Raw genomic sequence first — 21325 nt, 5'->3', positions numbered from 1 at the left:
GAAGTTTGCAGGAAAACGTAATTCACGCCCAACTCTATATATCTCACTAAATCCAACTTAAGCCATTCCTGGTAAAGATATATTTTTTGTCGCTGTTGAGTAAACAAAAGTACACGAGACATCACCATTAGAGTGGTTGTATCTCGAGGAATTCTCCGAATAGACTGCAGAGTGAATCCGAATCAGGCTGAGAAGCGAATCAGAACGGAGGACGAAAAAAAAATAGAAAAAAACAGCTGAAAGAAAAGAGGAGGAGAAAAGGATATAAGGGCGGACTTGTGTCGAAGAAGATTTACCTTCGATATACGTCTGTGAACGTGGTCCACCTACGCAAGGGCAAACACAGATACACATTGATCTCGCCCACGTGTGGATCCGCGAGACGAAAGCGCTTCAATCGTACACACACATACACAATAATGACGCAATTTAGGAGTAAAAAGGGACGTGCAAGAAGAAGGACAAGAGCGAAAACTCTCGCGGAGCTGCCACCGCGACCGAATTGAGAGTCGGTATATAATTATCGAGTCGACGGTTTCGCGGAACGCGGTTGACGAAACATCTATATTGGAGAACCGCGAGATCTTCATCGCAAACTATGGTACATTCGGGTCTCGAGCTCTTCTTTATTCCTCGACATTTCATTGTGTATTTTCTCGCGCTCTAATATCTTCTAGCTGAATTTGATTTGTTTTAAATGAAATTTTGGTGGAATATTATAATTTATAATGTATAAATTGTGGTGTGTGTGTGTGTGATAAATAGTTCAATATATTTAATAAAGAGCTTAATTACAGTTTTCTACTTCCACACGCTTTGTCAGGTATTGTATATTATGGTTTCTGACGTTGGATTTTGGCGATCTTCAGATTAGTTTCTTCGTACTATTTACTTTGCAACTTTCTAGATTCTAAGAGATTTCGCAGTTTTCGCAAACTCGAAGAGTTGATTTAACTTTGGCTTGGTTTAATGAATCTCTAAGGACGCCTTTGTTTTTGCCGTCATTTCCACGCGCATTAATCATTGCAGCTATAATAAACAAAAAATACATACATGATACATAGCATCACTATTGAAAAATAAGATATGATTCTGCGAAGCTGTACTTTGTCGAGCTATCTTCTTTTTCTAGCAAGCTTTGATTTTCCTCGTTGCTTTTCTTAGATTCTTTATCTTTTCCATTTATTTATTGACAAGTTTAATCTCAACTTTAATAACCAGTTATATAGGCTATTCCTTATTGAGCTATTTCATAATTTCCATATAGTCTATCCGCTTTTCGAGCAAATAGAACGTTACGATTAAATATCGCGACAGGGAGAAATAATAAATAATAAAAAAATATAATATTTTTATTCTCTACCGCGAAGATATAGAAAATGGGAAAATATTTTATTTATTTTTATAATTTATTTTATAATTCTGGTTTATTTCACTTCTATATCGTCTACGTAGTTGTTTTAAAGTTATCCAATTACTAATCTTAATGGTCCACTTTTAAGAGATGGAGCCCTTTCTTCCTGTTCTATGTAGTTCAGGTGAACCTCGCGCAATATTTTATATGCTTCCTTAATTGCGCAGTAGCTGTTTCGCATTTACGGGAACGACAAACGGCGTATTGGCGCCAGGAGATTATCGTCCGAGAGAAAAGAGCAAACATACGGTCCATGTTGCTTACTTACCTTAACACCGGTAACGTGCGTCAAACTGCCTATTTTTAGTCTTCTCTGTTTTCACTTTTCAGTTAGAACGTTAAGAAAAAAACGGCAGCGCATGAAGCAGGTGCCGAAACGCTGCGAATAGTAGCAACACGGTGGAGAGACGACGATGGACTAATTTAAGAGTCGCGATGTACGCATTATTTTAATGCATCCGATCGAATGCGCTGTACGTGCGTTCGTCGCTTCCACTTGAGGGTCGTTTGAGTCGTTTATACAGGGATAGTCGCAAATTCATGTTTACGCTTCATATGATAAGATGTGTCTAATAAATTCGGAAGTGAGTTGTTCTAAGCAAAAAAAACGTCGAAAAATCAAAAGCTTTTAAGTAACTTATAAGTAATTAGAAATAAAGAGTGAAATTTGAAGGTTGTTAATAGAATCAATAACATATTGAATCGCCGCTAACAAAATTGGGAGTGTACTAGATCGCATATTTAAAAAGGAAAACTGTGTGAAAAACAGAGAGATAGATGGTATGATATCCTACGTTTATAATCCGCGTCATTAAATAAAAAGCGCAAAATATTGGATGGGACTTTATCCCACCAACATTCGGCGATATAATTTGACTATCAGCTTTAAAACAGCTTCGTGAAATATTTAACGAAATATTTATATTTGCGAGAATTGTGTGTTTCAAGATCTCTTTCTTTATTCTCCTTTATTAATTTATACAAAATTTTTTAATACAATTCTTATAAAAAATATAATTCTTCAATACAATTCTTATAAAAATATAATTATTTAATACAATTCTTATAATACTATGATTACACATTACATAATTTATTTTAAATACCATATAATTCCTCTTAATTAATCGTGTTGAAATATCTAAATGTTATTTTAAATATTATTTTGCTATTTGATCGTATCATTAAAAATCTTCCGAGAATATATTTTTTAAACTTAAACAGTTTGAAATAAAATTAATATCAACCGGGAAGATACGCAATTATAATGTACATAATAAATAATAAAGAAATAATTAAATAACGAATAAAGCATACAAAACTAAATCACATCCTTATCTACAATAATAATAATAAAAATAGAGCTTTTTGTGTTTGATTTCATTGAAATTCCCGGTTGGCATTAATTTTATTTCAAACTGTTTGAGTTTACAAAATATACGATCAAATGATACGATCAAATATTCTTTAATAATTTTCTTTAATTTGCTTTAATTTTATTTTTAATTTATTTTACTGCGTCTTTTGTTTCGCTTGCAGTCTCGGTTTGGTTATCGCTGCTTCCACTAAAACTCGAAGAATCGCATGATTCAAGGGTGTATTCGGTGTCGGTGTAATCATCGCAATGGCAATTTGAACAGCTACAGGTGCACGAAGAGTAGGACGAATAGGAATCAGATGAATATGATGAAGATGAATACGTTGAATAAGATGATTGTGACGAGTACGATGACTCGTCAGTGTAACTGCTGCCAGAATCTGATGACTCGCTGCTCTCTGAAAGAAAGAAAAAAACAGAGGGATCAGTTCCGGAAATATCGTATTTGAGACACGGTTGCGTGACTCTCGCGTGCAAATTCTCGGTAGAATTCATCAAACTCTCCAACATGAGAAATGGTTATTATCTTAAGTGATGGCGGGAATTATAATTATTTCGTAATATATTTAACATTCTGACAAAATTTGATGCATTCTTGAAAACCTAAAGGATTCGTTGAAATTAATACGCGTATTTAATAGTTAGTCAATAAAGAGTTGAAACTTAGCTTTTGCGTATAAAGATATAAAATCGAGAATTGCAAAGACGTCTTACCTAAATTGTTTTTAATGCGTTTTATTTTCTCCTTGACAATTGTTATACGTCGGCTAAGATCCTGCATAGCTCTCGCAGTCTTTTTATTCTTTTTATGTTGTCTCATCTTTTTGTCATGCTCTTTTTCTCTCGAACATTTATTGTCAGCACGTTTTGCGCAGCTTTCTGGAAAATAATTATTAATTGATGTAAATTAACTGGAAATAGCCTTTGTCAACAAATTGAATGCATATAAATATTTTGGATATTCCTCTTACTTTTGCATTGACATTTTATATTCTTTACGTTATTTATTTGCGATGATTTATTTGATTGGACGTTTTTTTGCAGTTTGTTTTCGGAATTTTCTTCTTTCAGCTTCTTCTCTTTCAATTGATTAGGCATGTTTTTGTCTGGAAAATATATACCGTTATTAAAACAGGAAGTATAAGATTTGTCTCGTTGTAAAAATTTATATATTGGTTTTTCAGTCAGTGTCTTACCGCATTTCTTAGATTTAGTATTCTTCTCTATATTATTATTTTCTTCCACTTCACATTTTTTTCCCATTTCGCTAAGAAGTGTCGCGCAACCTAAAAAAATTTAATTATTATCAAAATAATTGAGTACGAGAAAGAATATATATTTTAAACATCTTTTGTATACTTACTTCGCTCTTTCTTATCTTTTACTTTATTTTTCGATGTATCTTTATTTATTTTATTAGACTCCAAATTATTTTTTAATTCCACATTTGTTTTTTTCTTTCCGCTAAGCATGCTTGCGCCTGCATCTGAAAAATATTATATTTTTATTATTAAGAGTACATCCAGGATGTAAAAATTTAAATGTATAATTGGTGCTTTATTTACTTTCGCCTTGCTCGTCTTTTGTATTCTTCTTCGATATTTTCTGTTTTTCTTTGCGCCCAACATCTGTCTTTGATTTATTTTCAGAATCTTTAATTTTCGGTTTTTTAATTTCTGCCTTTTGATTCTCCCTTATTGATTCTCCCTTTTTTGCCGTCTTTTTTGGTGTTTTAGATTTTTCTTTTTTAGGAGTGCTCGTTCGCAGATTTTTCTCACTGATATTTGTTATGTTCTGCAGAATTTCTTTATTCGTTATATGTTTGATTGAATCGACATTCTTCTCGCCGCTAGCTTCTGAAAATGTTTGGGTCTCTTCTTTTACATTATCAATATCACATGGAAGTTCTAGTGAAATTGTTTGCTCAACCGTCTTAGAGGTCTGTCGAGGCTTTGTTGAATTTCTTTTCCTTTTATTTACTACAGTTTTTGCTTCAACAACGTTGCTATTCGTATTTGATGAAGTCCCAGGTAAATCCATCGGGTCCTTTATTGGAGACTTTACTGGGGATTTCGTAGAACTCAGACATTTTCTCGGACTTTTCTTCGCGGTAAGACCTGTATAATCGTTATATTAGATTTATTTTATTTTAATATTTTTTTATTCATTTTATATATTTCTTGATTATATTATTAAAAATTTGTAATTATTGCAGATTTAGTTGCAAATATTTAAATAATTTAAATAATTTTTTTTTAAATAATAAATTTTAATAAAATATTGTCCTTACTTGCTTTAAGAGCCTTTTCTTGTGTAATCTTATTGTCGAAATCATTCAGCACTTTCTGAATACAAGCAGCTTCACTCTTTTCAAACATTTTAACATCATTTAAAAGATCGGATTGTAATATATGGTCAACGTCGAGCGAACCGTTTGCAACGAACGATAATGCGGATCTTCGCACTTCGTTTTTATCACTACGACTTTTCGTGCTACGACTCATATCACTTGCAATGTTATCACCTGTTAAGAAATATTTTAAATATCAATATAACATATATCATATTACAATTGAGAAGCGACGCAACGCACATTTTGCGATATGTCTTTGTGATTATTGGTGGAGAATTTCAAACGAAATCGTATACTAAAGTTTCTATTTTTACAATTTCATGATATTAAGAAAAGTGAAAATTGCATATAGTATAATTTACTTACTTAGATCACAAAGATTCTTCTTTTTCTTTGTTCAAAGATTTACTTATTGCAATCTATCTTGAACGGCAAACGTACTGCTTTAGCTATTTCAGTTTTCTATTAAAATATTACAAATAAATAAAATATCACGAAATAAATCCAGTATTTAAATAATAACGTGGAAAGATATTAATTCCTATGAGAATTGTGAACGCTTATACTAAGTATTATATCACATCTGTTCGAGACGAAAGACACTTCAGAACTATTTGAATTGTGTTTATACGGATTAACCTTCTTAGACCCTTGCCAGAGATCGACATTCTTCCCTTGTACGTTGGTATTTATTATGTTCGACATGTAAATAACAAGAATGATGACTCTAGAGTCTAGAATACACATTAATACATTAAAAACTATTTTATCTTTAATAATTCTTTAATAAGTGATAATACTAATGTAATTCCGTGATAATATTTATATAATTTCTCATGAGACAAGCTCTCTTAGCTTCAATGCATCGTCTCACACGAGGCCTATTGATTATAAAACGTGAAACGAGCGAATTGAAGATTCGATATATTTTATTTGCGTCACGATCCTTTTCGTCACGAAGCATTTACGCCGCAATTTCTTTGCAACGTAAGTTCTTACGTTGCCATTATAACGACGTGGCATTATATCGAGATAGGCACGCGTAGGCTTGGAGAACGTCAGAAAAACCGGATTATCGAGCGTGCTCTCTTAGCGGGACGGAAAAGAATTCAATGACGTCATAGTGTCGAGGTGCCGGCGCACGGACTATACACATAGCTAGTACCCGTAACATCTGGTCGATCGAGTGGAATAGGGCTTTGTGACGTCACACGGCCCTCGATGAGATCACTTGGTTGCTAGTGATGTCACAGTGTACTCCCTTGTCGCGTCGGCTGTAGCGTCATTCACTGCGTCGTACCTTTATCCATTTTAACTATCGATAGGAAAATTGAAGTAGAAGAAGCTGACACCTTTTACAGGTCAGAGATAATTTACTTGGCTACATAGCGGTGTTTCTTTTTGAAGGTTGATAAAATCGGTCTTTACGCTGATCGGATGAGACATTTTCCTTTTTCCTTTAATTATTAATGTTGTAGGGTAGAGGCATTGATAAATGTATTTCGAGTTTATGAACAATATTCAGTTATCCTTTTTTCGCAAAATAAAAGTAAGCAGATATTTGAAATCTAGGTAACATGATTCATTCGTATAATCGAAGATCGAGACTATGAATTGTGTCACTGTAAAAATATAGATTTTATAAAGTAAGATATTTTTATAAAAAAGATCTCCACTCATTGAACATTTTTTAAGAAATCTGATATCATAAAACTTGGAAATAAACAGCACAGCATTATACGAATAAAACAATGCAGTAATTCTGAGTCGTCAGATTTTATATCTTTTGCGAATGTATAATACTTTTGCGAGTTACAATACGTGACGTATAAATTGACCGTTGGATACAATTCATTGGGCAATTTTCAATAAATAAATCTCTCTCTCTCTCTCTCTCTCTCTCTCTCTCTCTCTCTCTCTCTCGCCCTAGGACACTACAAAACTCACTTTCATCTTTTAAGATAATATTTATATATGCAAAACTGTCGGCGCCAATTGGTATGAATCAATGATGCAATTTAACGATTTTGTGAAATTGACTTTTCATCGTGGTTGACAAAAAGAATGATAAGTAAGAGTGATTATTAATGATCGCAATTAATAAGTCTGAACTTCAAACGACGTCAATGACGTGTTTGATTTTTTATTCCGCTCTACGTAAAGACGAAAAAAAAATATTTTCTTCTTTCTTTATTTTATATATTTTTATGCAGGATAGTAATATCGAATACGTCAATTTAACGTTATTTGATTATTATTATTAGATAATTTCCAGAAATAAAATTTTGGAAATAATTGAAGCTTGATCAGAACTTATAAAGTATAGTTAAGTTATTAAATATTTTAGGCCATAAATAAATAAATTTATGAAAGAGAGAAGGAACACTTTGCCCATTATTTTTATTTGTTTGCAGCATCGAGATCTAAATTTACTGAAAGCTCTTTGGAGCTCTAAGAGAATCAGACTCGTCTATATTAATAATCACGTTAATCAAGCTGTTCCGCGTACATGGCAATCAAATAGTAACTATAATGAAAGGTTATATATTCAGAATACTATTATTACGTTGCTAGTGCAATCCATGGACTTAATATAATCCGTGCACGTGCTCTATTGCACGTGTCAGAACAATGTATTTTCCAAGACAGGTGGTATATCGCATTGTCGAGACGTTAACAATGTCCGAGGAACATCAATTTCTGTCCGAAAATTCGAGGTCTTCCATATCGTCGCTGCGCTTTGGCTTATTTTTACTCGCGCGAAAACATGGAATTACAGACTGATTTTACAAACAACTCATGTGAGAGATCGTGTACAGCTCTGCAAGTAATAATAGCGACTGCAATTGTTTAATCATGATAGCGATGAAACCAGTTTTTAGATATTGGATCATGATTAATCTATCTAAAAATATACGAAAGATCTTTCGAAGCATTAACACATGTTAAAAGATCTATTATAGTCCCGATATTACACTAGAAAAATATTAGATATATATGACGTTACATAAAAAGAAAAGTTTTTTTTTAATTTTCTACGACCGAAACTCGCCAATATATTCTTCATGATCATCTTTCATTTTAATAAAAAAATTCTGAAAGAGTTCATGTCTACGCCATTGCGGATGTAAGCAGAGGTTGACGGCTGTTGAGAGTAATAACTTTAGCAGAAAGAAAAGAAAAAAATAAATCTAAAAGAAATATATATCTTGCCTCGGGGATCACGATCGTTTGACTCACGAAAATAAAACGTCGATTCCACCATGCGGTAAGACCGGTGCTCACACGCATATACACGTATATACCTATATAAAAGTGTCATCGTGCCATTCTCGAGAATAGTTGGGCGCTGCGCATCGAGCGAACATGATCGAGGTAAGAGGAAATCAGAAATTCCGCGATAAGAAATATAAAGAAAAAAAAACGAACGCGTGCACATGTTTTCCGCGAGTGACGTCGGTTTTACGTGTCGGCTGGTTGAACACGTAATTCCATCCGGAAAAAGTGAAAATTTCCTCGTCAAAGTCCCGATTGTATAACTTTCCTCGGATCGAAACGTGGGATTTGACGAAGTGAAGGGATTCATGCGATGGGAGTCACGCGAGACTTGAAACTTGAAATGTAAAAAAGTGTATGACAAGTGTAAAAGTTTACATTGACCAAGCGATTGACTCTGATTCTGATTATAGTGCTAGAACTTTTAATGTTAAATTGCTTTTTTGAGATAGCTCAGCTGATTATGTCATGAAAGATTCGTTACTGTCGTATTTCAAAGTTTTCGTTATATAAAGATGTCTTTTTTACTGACTCACTCTTTCTCTTAAAATTCTTGAATAAATATTCTTGAATAAATGACATTTGAAGAAAGTAAAAATAACTTCTTGATTTTTAATAAAAAATGAAAAGTCAACCTGAATATAAATATAGGCGCGTAAAATGATAAGTTATATAAGCATTTACATTTTTATTGAAGTTTTTTTTTTATCGTCAAACGAAATATTCTTGGAAAATAATGTCAAACTATTTTGGTTTTCGGATAATTTTGCTTCACTATTAGCAAGAAGATTTGCAATTGAATTTTGTGGCTAAAATTACGCGAACGGTTAGCGTGATTGTGTGGGCAGGGGTTTGCCGTTCGCCTAATTTTAGCCATCGAAATTTAATTATGAATCTGTTACTGAAGGCAAAGGCGAAGTTACTCTTGGAGATAATTGACGATGTACGAATAAATCGTTAGTAATTAATAACGTTGGAATATTCTTGGGAAAGATTGCGTCACGATAAAGACGCTTAGCTGGTGACGATTAATTGGAAGAAATAATTATAGACAGTGGAAAAATTTATGTTTGAAATGATTCCTTGGGTGTTTAAATTAGCAACTGATTTTAGAGACGCGAACACCTTATTTCGGCAATCTGTCCTCGCAATCGGTAACGGGGAAAAATCTTTTTTATCCAGTACAAAAATAACTTTGTCTCGTTCGAAGAATTTCTAGTCAATCGCGAGAAAGTGGGTTATCTTTCAACCTGGTCGCGATTTGGGTCAAGTGAAGTGGAGCCCGAGATCGCGTCTACGTAAAATAGCGAGGGTGTGAGGATCTCACACGTATTTCTATCTACCTACCTGCGAGTGTCGCGTCAAATCGTCGTCGTCCGCTTTAAATTTTCACGAGATTCCCCAATGAATTCAATCTCCAGGCGGTTTTCACCGCACCGCGCGCGAAATCGTGCAGTTCTGTCAGTTCTGTGTATTTGCGCGACGCAATAAAAAGTCATAAATTCGCGGCTGCGTCGCCAAGCGAGGCATCTCCAAGCGATTTATCTCCGCTCAGATCCTCCGGCGACTTCGAATTAATTTCGCGTAAATCCCGTGTATGCCACGTTAAAAAAATAAATTTTGCGTGCGTGATCCTTTGGCGATGGAACTTCGCGCTTTTTTGCGGGACGTTGACTGAGGGCCAGTCTAAACAATTTGAAATTTAGACATTTTAATATATAAGGAATATAATATTAATTCACATAATTAAATCTATAATTGATTTAATAATAACGCTAATAAGTATTCTTTAAATTACTGCAAAGAATTTTAGCTACAAATTTTCAACATTAAATATTAAATATCTTGATAATTAATTACGGAATTTAGGCTTTTTAAATTCAAGTCTCTTTTAGTTTAAATAAACAATATGATTTTTTGTTAATTAATTTCGTTCCAGATATTCAAATCGCTGAAAGCATTTTATTTTAGATCAATTATAATTCAAAAAGCATTGAAATTTTAATATTTATATTAGGAATAGGATTCTGTGTTCAACGCGAACCTACTGCAGTTAAAATCAAGAGTGACGCTTCTGGAATATTTATTCGGAATATTTGGATTAATAACAGAAAGCATAATTATGCAATTGTTTTCTAAGCGCAAATGAAGATCTTGTATAACACACACCCCGATGCAACCGCATTGCATTCAAATGCTTTTGATGCAGTTTCTGGTACTATTCCTTGGCGTTTACGGGGCATTGGCGGCTCCTCATGCACCCCACGTGAGTCATGATTCTCATCTGGACAATAATGCGGAAGTGGTCGACGGGCAGTTTCCCGGTACCGAGAATCTAAACGAAAAGGCACTTCCAATATCTCGCTTATTCGCCACGGGGACGAATAATCTGCCGACGAGAAATAATCTGGCTGAGAGATCTCAAGTACCTCAACGACTTCCCGGGACGGCGAATCTGGCGGAAAAGCGAATACCTGATAACGTTCTGAAGAGATTGTCGCAAGTGGTTGATGTCAAATAAAAGAAAGAAAATTGCAGTCTAAGATGTAATTACTTTATTCGATAACATTTAAAATATATTTGACTGCCGTCAATATTGATATCCGAATAATTCATATAATTACACGTGTCTTTTTATTAAGATTAAAACACATTTCCAATATTTAATAATTTTATTGCAAAAAGAAAGCAAGAATCTTTCTGAAAATTATATGGACACGTACACGTTACGATCTCATAACGATTATGTCATTGTGCATGTGCATTATATTAATAATGAAGAAAATTTCTTTGGTCTGAGAGAATACAAATCATCGAAATAAAGAATTAATACATTCTATATTAACATAGATAAACCACATACTTTGGAAGATTTATGAATAATAAATAATCCGAAAGAAAAATTTGTTGAAATAATTACATTTTATTATAATAGGATCGTAACAAATGTACATACATAATCACCGATTATTGCATTATCTACTACAAAGTAAATAATTCCGAGTTACTATGTAACAATGTAATTATGAGAGTGATAAAATGATTCGCGGATGAAGCCGCAGAAGAAAATATGCAATTTACATTTTTTTCTTTCCTCTTCTCTTCTCTCTCTTCGTTATTACCTCCCAGGATTGCTATTATGCACTTGCATATAGCAATTCTATGGACAAATAGAAAAATGTCACCCTAATAATTTGAAGCAAGAAATAAAGAAATAAACTTCATCGTCGATATAATTACGCAATTTATTTTTTTATCTTTTGTGTCCCGAACTATTTTGTTAATAACAAAATCGCTAATTTGTAAAATCGAATTTACAACGTGTTTGATGACAACGTTAGCAAAAATATAATAATACAATTACTGTAGAATATTAGAATAAAATACAATAAATTGCTTTATAATGGGAAAAACAACGACATATAACAATATTAAGTATTGATTTTTTTAATGAATAAATTATTTGATTATCTTTCGGTTATTTTATGGAATTTATGGAAATCTGTTCTTTAAATTGTTTCGCGTACATAGCATTCGTCGGTAAAGATGAAAATGCTATCTAAAACATGAATTTATATTATGAATAAATTGAAATTGAGATTTATGTGGTAATAGCAATTGTGACTATTATACATACCTATATATAATTTTTGTTTATATTATATATTTAAATTGCGAATCTCTAAGATATCAGCGGTCAATAGTAATATCGGCAGTCAGTACGCAGTTATCGGATTACTTGCGAAAAAGAGGTACCGATAGCGTTTGTATCGATTTCATTTACTGTTCACTTTATTCAAAAGATAACGCCACAAACAAAATTTAGAAGCATAAACGATACATAGAATAATCTGAAATAAAGATTGAAAAGGATAAGAGAAATATAGCACTCACAAATTCAAACAAAAGATATACATTTAACTTAAATTACCTTCGATGGAGATGAAAGTGTTTATTACAACTTAGATATTTATATTTATAATTATATACGTTATGAAGATTTCAAATACTCCAATGGAAAATAAAAACATGGAATATCGTTTGTTCGTTATAAGAAAACATATTTATTTCTTGTCTAAATAATCTTTATTATAGATTTTAAAATATCTCTTTATTTAAACAGAATTATCCCCAACTTTTATTTTTTTTTACTTTTTTTTGCATAAAAGAAGCGAAAATATTTACTCATACAATCAATATGTCACGCTCTTCTAAGATTGGCGTGCCACCTCTTAGCTTCTGCTGTTTCGTACTTGCCGGACATTATTTCGTCGGCGAATTGCACCAAGTCATGGCAGTCCTTCGTACGTGTTAGAACTTTAATCCAGTCGGCGTTTGGATTTAATACACGCAACCGATTAACAGCGAGATTACATAGGGCTCTACGTGCAGTCGTCGAGCTTATGGTAGCTTTAAACTAAAATTAGCTGAACTTCGCGTATCTTCGATACCGCGCCTTATTCCAGCAGCGCCTCATGTTGATCGTCGAGCGCGAGGATAATAGGATTTCAGCTCACTCGAAAAACTTGACTTAACCGCGTCTATCTATAAAATCTGCAATCTAATTAATATATATTAAGATAAAACTGCGATTAGAAGACGAGAAAACTATCAATTGGGATTAATTTAAAATTAACTGATATAAGAATTACGTTTTGATATAAATAATTCGATTAGATTTTTTTTATCAGACATTCCGAATCTGATGTAAAATTATAATTTGTGAATTATAACCATGAGATCCTTAAAAATAGCTCTTACAAATTATAGATTTAACCTAAAATACCTTTACTATATCTTTCTTTAAACACAATATAAAGTATAGATCATCAAATTATTCCCAGATCGCTTAAAACGGCTACATCCGACACACGCTATCTTTCACACACAAAAGCGTCTTCAATCCACAATTACATTTCGATCGGGCATGTGTAATCTCGGAATTCTCGCATCGCGGTGAAAATTGCCAAACCAGTTCTGTGAGACTTTATCTCCTCTTCGTGCACGCGCTATTACGTGCTATTATAGCGCGACATCTTCACGAAGTGTGAAATCTAATATTCACGCCGCACACAGGTTGTTGCTTCAAGCGCGTGTCCCTGTTCTCATACATTCGTGTCCGTGTGTGTAGTGTGTACACCGACACATGCCATTCTGGTCGGGACACACGCGATGCGCGAATCAGAGAGAGAGAGAGAGAGAGAGAGAGAGAGAGAGAGAGAGAGAGAGAGAGAGAGAGAGAGGAGGGGGAGGGGAGAATCTGGGCATTCGCTTCCACAACCGCTAATCTTAACGGAAAAGGATGGTGTTTGCACGGTTAGAGGGGTAGCGCCGACAGGTTACGGTTTCGGAGGCGAGTCAAAGACACCGACCACACTAGTGCAACAGCAGTGCCCCCCGGTCAGGTGGGTTAACCGGCTCCTAACTTTGACCGACGCCAGCCGACGCTGCTTGCACTCGCGAAATTGGTCGATTAAAGCCGCCCACACACGTATACACGCAAAATCCGCACGATGCATTGCGCATTCAAACACGATAATTGCACTGTTAAGCAGATAGAGATCCGAAGATTACCGGCCAACATTGTGATGCCCATGAGAAATCATATGATTTCAGTTTCATATCTCGATTTGTTAAATTGAATATGTAGAACATAATGAAACAGAATAAATAATGCACACACGGAGAGAGAAAGAGAAAAAATCAGGAAAATATGTATTTAATTAATCATTTTGTAATCAAATGAATTTTATAAGTTATAGATTTTTTTTACTTCTATACGAATAATAGAGTTACGTAATAAATTAATTTTTTTGTGAGAAGGCTGGATGATACATATGTCTATTAGATTTGTCGAAGAAATCATAATAGCGAAAGGGCACTATGGTAGCAAAAGGGCACTACTCGCTTTCAGAGTATCGGATTGCGATTCGGTAGAGGCATGTTGTAGTGCTACAGTTCCGATGGACGGATGCAATATCGCTGATATCGTTGCCTGGAAACAAATCTAACTGCACATTTCCTCGTTGAGTAACAACGCGATATAGCTACTTAATATATAATTCTTTTATTATAATATCTTACTCTTTTTCTGTCTTTTATGATAAAGTTTATTATCTAATAATAAAAAGTTTACAAAGAAGATTACGCGAGAAACTCTTTGTATTGAGGAGCAGTGAATCAAAGTTTTTTTAAAAATATATTGAAATTTTTAAATTATATTAAAATTGAATTGTTATACTATACTTATATTTTTATACTGTATTAAACTACAGTGGAATTGTTAAATAAATCAAAATTTACATTTTGTTTAAACTCTTAAGGGTCAAAATACTGTCACGATTATTCTTTTAATGAAATGTTTGAAAATCTGTTTCTCAGTTTTTTGCGCATACATACATTTATCATTTATGTAGCATGTAGACTATCGATAATGGAATAAAGTAATGCCTTTTTGAATTTAATTATTAATATCTCTTTAATTAAATGATCATAGTACATGCGATATAAAGTAAAATAAGTAAAAATATTCCCAGCACACACAGTACTCTAAAGCTGCACGTTTAAAATGGTGGATACGTTTTAGCAAAATAGTCGTCGCTATGAAGTCATAACATTTTAAGTTGTACACGGAGCACGTGAGGAGATTCATTAATGGAAAATGCGGAGTAGCTAGGTAAATACGCGTGCTGTATACGTTTACACGCAATATCGTTAGTAAGTTCTAAGCGCATTTAGCATGTAAGCATGCGTTTGTAAACGCTTTTTGCGAAAAAAAATCGAGAGAGAATTTCTATGATATTTGATGATGTAAATCATCGCTCTTTAAAAACCATCGGTGACTTTAAAACTTTTTTGAGTTATTCCCTTGCATGGTTACGACTTTCTAGCCTATAAAAAAAATTAATCTATATAAGGATCGATAATTGATAAGCGCAGATTTTGAAAATAATTTGAAGTAGCGATTCATATGATTCATTAAGAAAGTATTTTACCTTAACTAATCAATAAAATAATGATAAATAAAAGATTGTAAATTTAAAGATATTTAAAATATTAAAATGTAAAGTATAATTAAACACTTTCTAATTTGATGGTTGAACTTTTAAAAAATCATTATATAAAGAGTATTAAATTAAACTTTAATCTGTCTAACAAACTTGTGAAATTTTTCTCAATGATACTAGCGATTTTCTGTCATCTTGATTCTTAGTTTCCCTTTTTCTTCCTCTCTTTTTAAAGTTATCCCATCTGCCCGCAAGGGACAATATCGTTTAGTTTAACCTTTCCGGGACCGGAAGTCTAATTTTAGGTTTCTGGCGATTCAACCTAATTTTATTGTATTTATGGGCTTAACAGTATTCAAATTTCTTTTAAAAAAATGATTATCTATTTCGATACTTTAATAGCTGCAACTCCGGAATGAGGGAACAGACGTGACCCCTAACGCGGTGGCTGAAAATTATTAGATTTACCGGTATTCACTAATGATAATATTCACAGAATACCGAAAACACTATTCGTTTGGCTAAAATTACTTCTTTCATTGTGCATTTATTTCGAAATACATTGATATTACTTCGTATAATCACTTTTTACTACCTCATACCTCACAAAGTACGACATAATTATGTTTTTATACATGTTTTTTAACAAATTTTTTTATTGCAAATAACGAACAATTATTTTAATAAACAATAATATAACATTCAAATACAGCAAAAAAAGACCCGTAAAAATTCTGTCTTCCGGAAGCCTAATATTAGCCTTTAGACTACGTCTTTATATATCTTGTCTATAGTTCACATAATAAACGTTACGTAATACGCTTGAAAAATGAACTTTGCCGTTGAGTTGTAAAAATATATACTTATCATCTTTAACTTCTATGACGACCGATTCTTTGAAGTACCGAGAAAGTTGAAGAGCCCAGGAAAGGGAACTGAAAGAAGGTTCTATTTTCTATCGTCAAACCCGGCGGGCTTCTTGAATCGTCGTTACTCGGAACAAGGGAGGTAAAGTGTCTTTGCATTTGATTCGTAGTTACAATGGCGATTGCCTTCGCCAAAGCGTGAGTGCAGTTCGCTATTGTTCTTCAGCATGTTGCCTCGAAAAGGGCATTTCGGAGAAGCGTAACTTCTCAAGACCCATTGGGGATCGACAAATCGTGTAATATTCCGATCATATTGGATATCAAGTTGAAGAGTTCGCGATGATACAATATTGATCGAATATTCCAAAACAATTAATACTATTTAAAGCCAAGGGAAAAGTAGGTCATCTTTGATAAACAAATTTAATACATTAGAATACCACAAACGCGCTACATTTATTTATTTCCTTATCAATATTTCTATGATTTAAGAAACAAATAATAAATTATTAATACCTACTTTTTATTTTTTAATATTTAAAATTTTTTTCAAGATTTTTTAAAATTAAGTTTAAAACATATTTATTATTATTCTATTTTTTTATATTGCGCTTACAGAGTAATCATATTATAATTTCGACAGAAATATTTTTTTTACGTTTATCTTTCTTTTTTTAAGACAATATCAAACTAATCCAAGAAATTGATAAGATCGTTTTTCTTTTGCAACGACAATTAAATATAAATGTTTTTGTTTAAAAAATGATTTTTGTTTTTCTTCTTGAAAGTGGATATAATATATTTATCACGATGCAATGGTTTATAGAAAAATTTTTAAAACAATTCTTTATTTTTTGGTAAAACATTAATTGTTTTTTAGTTAAAGATGGTTTTTATATCTGCACTTAAAAGTTTATTTAAGCTTGTACGTTTTAAATTTACGTAACTCGGGTCTGACCGTTGAGTTTTCAAATTTGTAACGATATCTCCTCTTTGCGCATTGTAAAATGTAGATAACGAGTGTAACAGGGAATTAGAAAGTTTTTCAGCCTTCACTCTTCAACTGAGAGCTCAGGTTGTGTCCTCTGACGAATGACTTCGTTGATCCAGCTCGCGTTTGCTATGAAATCGGAAGCGAGCAGATCCGACAGAAAGAAGAAACTTTAGCGCAAACGAATGGATCCTCGCGCTTTAAGCGAAAGTTATCCGTGCACTGTTAATGCGTCTAACTAGCTCGCTTCTCTCGCTATCCACGCACCTGCGTCCTCTTTCCTCTTCCCGTGTAACAGCATCCTTTGCCGAAACCCGGGAACTAGCTTTGCGCGTAGAAATAACGTATACACTGCATAATTGGACCGCACAACGCGTTTCTATTTTAACCTGTATGCAGTATCATACAAAGTAAAAATAATCTTACATATGTACACCATATATAGAGGATATGTGAATCATATATCTTTTTATATAAATCTCTGCTCTGTTTTTGAAGATGTGGAAACTTTATTAAGACCAAAGTTATATTCGCTTCTCGGACAGAGTGCTTTTTATGGCCACTGAAAGCTTTGAATGCACATTTAAATAGCCCATTGAATATTTTACTTTATTTACAGTTTTACTATATTTAAATATTTCATATATATATATTGATTTTTTTTTCTTATGTGAAGATTTACTTTTGTATAACATCATATGTTAACTTCTCGACATATACATAGGTATGTATATAGGTAAATGAGGTAAATGGAATCAGATTTGGTAACTTTCATTAATCTTGTTTGAATTAAATTGAAATCGATCGTGTCATTACCTCGAGCGTGATTACTTATTTTGGGAGCTACAGTAAATGCTTGGAAACGCGTAGTAAAAGATTTGAGAAAAATCATCGATTCTATCTTTTCTATTGTTTCTATTGTATCTTTTCATTAATTTTTACGGATACTAATTAGTATTACATTGATAATTAATTGGAGAATAAAGAATAATACATTTTTTTTTTTTTTTTGCTTTTGATGCATATTATATTGATACTTTTTGCAATGCAGATTATTTCAACAAACTTGGACAATGTTACTGAACCACGTCAAATTTTTAAAATAAGTTTTTAAAGAAAATAAATATATAATTATAAAATAATTTAATTTTAAAGATTAATTTTTTTTAATTATAGTCATAAAAATTTGTAAATTAACAGATTTTAAATAAAATCGTTCATTTTGTCAGATTATACTAATTAGCTTCTTTGAACAAAAATTAATATCGGATGACAAATATAAAATTAATATAGATAGGATTAATTACCAGGACTTTTGCTTTAATTTTGAATGTCGTATATTTTGAAATGTATAAAATGCAGAAAATTATTGCGAAGAATATTATTTTGATTTCGACATAATCATATAATCACAAATTCTCAAATAGCGTTTTTCCATGTGATTTATTTAATACTCATCTTTAAGATTTCTTTTAAGATATGCAGCTCGCATAACTTCAAATAAAGCACCCAATAAGAAATACCTCTAGTATAAGGAATATCCCAATTGTCAGATCGTATATAATTTGCTCAACGACGAGAACTTGGGATGAGGAAAAGGGACTCGGTGTTCTGGACCGCGTAGAAAGAAGTACGCCGTAAAAATTGTAATAAAACGGTCGTTAACTATATAAGCCATAATGGAGTGATATTTGCGTCGCTCTAATATCTGCTCGCTTTCCACTCTGAAGCTTTTAGAAAAATATTATTACAATCATGGCTGATCGCAAACAGAAATTACTGTAGTCGAGTCATATTTTTGGTATAATATCCAAGTTATATTTTAATTCGGATTTTTAATTAAAAAACATGATTCAATTTGTAATTAAGTTCGTCGCAATAGCTGATTTTCTCTCTTTTAATTTGTTCTTATATTATCTTATATTATACACAAATTATCGTCTTCCTTCTGCATATATGGGAATTCCAGATATGTTTCGGAACGTTCACGTACATACATACATACCTACATATACATATGTACATAGTATATCCATACATATGTATACCTATATATGTACATACATATCAATATCGCAAATGTGATATTCTCCTGATTGGTGATTGAAATGAAAAGCTATAATAGCTATCATGTATTTATCCCAATTATTTTAATAACCTATCTGTTTACGCAGAATTAATTATATCGCGTTGAGAGCAGAGAATTTGAAACATAACTATATAAATAAAATGGACAATTTAACATTTTATCAGTTTAACATTTTTGCTATGTTTACTAAACAGATACATTTATACGTATCGCGTAGTGCTAGAAATACATTTCTATTGGACCGACCGTCAAAAATAAGATATCGTAAAAGTCACGATAAAAGCGTCGTCTCCGTTACGATCCAGCATGGTCAAAAGGTATTTCATGTTTATTATTATACCGAGTATTCTAGGACACATTTGCTTCACTGAAATTTGAGAAATGTATAATGATATTCAGATGTTCAGGTCGCTATATCGAAACTTATTTATTGAGCGGTTATTTGTACACATTGTTCGTGTCTCTCTTATAGCTTAGAACGACAATATATTAGGTTGGCCAATAAGTCCGTGCGGTTATTTATAAGTAACATTTATAAGTAAAAAACCGCACGGACTTATTGGCCAACCTAATATTTCAACATATACATATAGTGGACAGCACACTTGTGCTTACCTTATGGAAAACCTGCAATCAATCTATTTGATAAATTGGAATAAATTTAAGGATGAACCATATTAAAATGTTTTTGAAAACATTAAAGCATTGATATGCAAATGATATAAAGAGATAAACTTCGAGGTGCACGCGTACAGTCGATCTTTCTCTCAGGTTTTGCGATGGAATAAGCGACAGAATCTCGCACTTGTGGATTAGATACGTCCACGTCGCAAGGACAGCATCGTAAAAACTATAATAAAATTGTCGTTATCGCGTAGAAATGGCAAGCTCTACTGCGGGAGCTCTACGTCGCTACCAGTTCTACGAAGTAGGTAGACACTTTTATATATCGCGAAAAAAACATTGATGATTAAAGCAATAAATATCTATCTATTAAATTATTTATTAAGATCTTTAAGTTTTTTTTTTAAATTTAAACCGCAATTTTTTGTGTATACATTTCTTGCACTTTGGTACATTCCCGCTACACTTTCGTGCATTTGTTTATTACAATGTTAATATACATTATTTTCATGGATGATAAAAAGCAATGTTGCAGTTTGTTCATTATAACCGTGTCTGCACTGGCCTGCGTTTCGTTGCGCAACAAAAGCGGCGCAAACAGTCGGTTTTCGGTGTCACAAAATGCGAGCTAATACTAGTTCTCGTAATTCGCGGTGTCGCATGTCGTCGTAACATCGACACGGCGAATCCGATTACGCTATTATCGCTACATTAAACACGCTGCTTGGCATTTTCATGGATCCCAAGCTCCCGTATGTGACACTGGCACACGTGCGATATTCGCGCAGCGGAACACAAAGAGAGAGCCATATCCGCACCGGGAATTTTCCGCCAAATGCGGCTGTCTAGTTCTACGTTTTATTCGTCTAATGCGGCGGACGCGTTTAAACGCAGACACAAAATGAGAATCAAACGGCAACATTCAGAGTTAAATGTGTTGTGAGAACACGGCTTATTGTATTCGTATAAACGGTAACCTGGCCACTTTGGCACTTTCCGCTAGGAAACTGTTGTTGTACAGCAGTAATGCAAGATAATAATAGTACCAAATTACAAAGATTAGCGTTGAGAAATTATAAGTGTTTTTGCTTTACACTATAGTCCCTCATAAAAACAATCACGTATAATAGTGAAAGTGCTGAAACCTCTGGGCATTATAAGTTTCAAATTAAAATTTGAATACCCTTAAAACGAACCACATTGTATTTAGAATCAAAACAAGGGATACATTTGTATTATTTAATTGGATAAAGTGTAATTGCTATATTTGATTATCTCTAGAGATTTAACAATCACTTAAAAATAAAAAGAACCAGTTAAAAAATAA

General features: G+C 33.0%; 2 protein-coding genes across 3 annotated transcripts; one reads left to right on the top strand and one right to left on the bottom strand.

Annotated features, from left to right (window-relative positions):
* Positions 1-2505: 2505 nt before the first annotated feature.
* On the bottom strand, positions 2506-10108 carry LOC139823014 (uncharacterized). Of its 2 annotated transcripts, none has more exons than XM_071795276.1 (8): positions 9769-10108; positions 5083-5316; positions 4358-4909; positions 4156-4278; positions 3989-4078; positions 3764-3898; positions 3507-3671; positions 2506-3190 (listed from the first exon to the last, which is right to left on the bottom strand). In XM_071795276.1, exons 2-8 carry the CDS (start codon positions 5294-5296, stop codon positions 2922-2924), a joined length of 1548 nt encoding a protein of 515 aa, XP_071651377.1. In that variant the 5' UTR covers positions 5297-5316; positions 9769-10108; the 3' UTR covers positions 2506-2921. The 2 variants fall into 2 exon arrangements, with proteins under 2 accessions (XP_071651377.1, XP_071651376.1); XM_071795275.1 differs by lacking the exon at positions 9769-10108 and adding an exon at positions 5512-5763 and having other exon boundaries at positions 2507-3190.
* Positions 8402-11658, top strand: LOC139823015 (uncharacterized). The gene is made up of 2 exons (XM_071795278.1): positions 8402-8520; positions 10631-11658. Exons 1-2 carry the CDS (start codon positions 8512-8514, stop codon positions 10940-10942), a joined length of 321 nt encoding a protein of 106 aa, XP_071651379.1. The 5' UTR covers positions 8402-8511; the 3' UTR covers positions 10943-11658.
* Positions 11659-21325: the final 9667 nt, after the last annotated feature.

This window comes from Temnothorax longispinosus, chromosome 12 (assembly GCF_030848805.1).
Source record: "Temnothorax longispinosus isolate EJ_2023e chromosome 12, Tlon_JGU_v1, whole genome shotgun sequence".
Taxonomy (NCBI): Eukaryota; Metazoa; Arthropoda; class Insecta; order Hymenoptera; family Formicidae; genus Temnothorax; species Temnothorax longispinosus.
The sequence above is the reverse complement of the archived record's forward strand: the minus strand, read 5'-3'. Positions and strand labels throughout refer to the sequence as shown.

Coding starts and splice junctions, on each gene's coding strand:
- LOC139823014 (XM_071795276.1), bottom strand. CDS start 5,296: ATGAGTCGTAGCACGAAAAGTCGTAGTGATAAAAACGAAGTGCGAAGA. Junction 4,910..5,082: donor AGAAAAGGCTCTTAAAGCAA/GTAAGGACAATA, acceptor ACGATTATACAG/GTCTTACCGCGAAGAAAAGT. Junction 3,191..3,506: donor ACGCATTAAAAACAATTTAG/GTAAGACGTCTT, acceptor TCTTTCTTTCAG/AGAGCAGCGAGTCATCAGAT.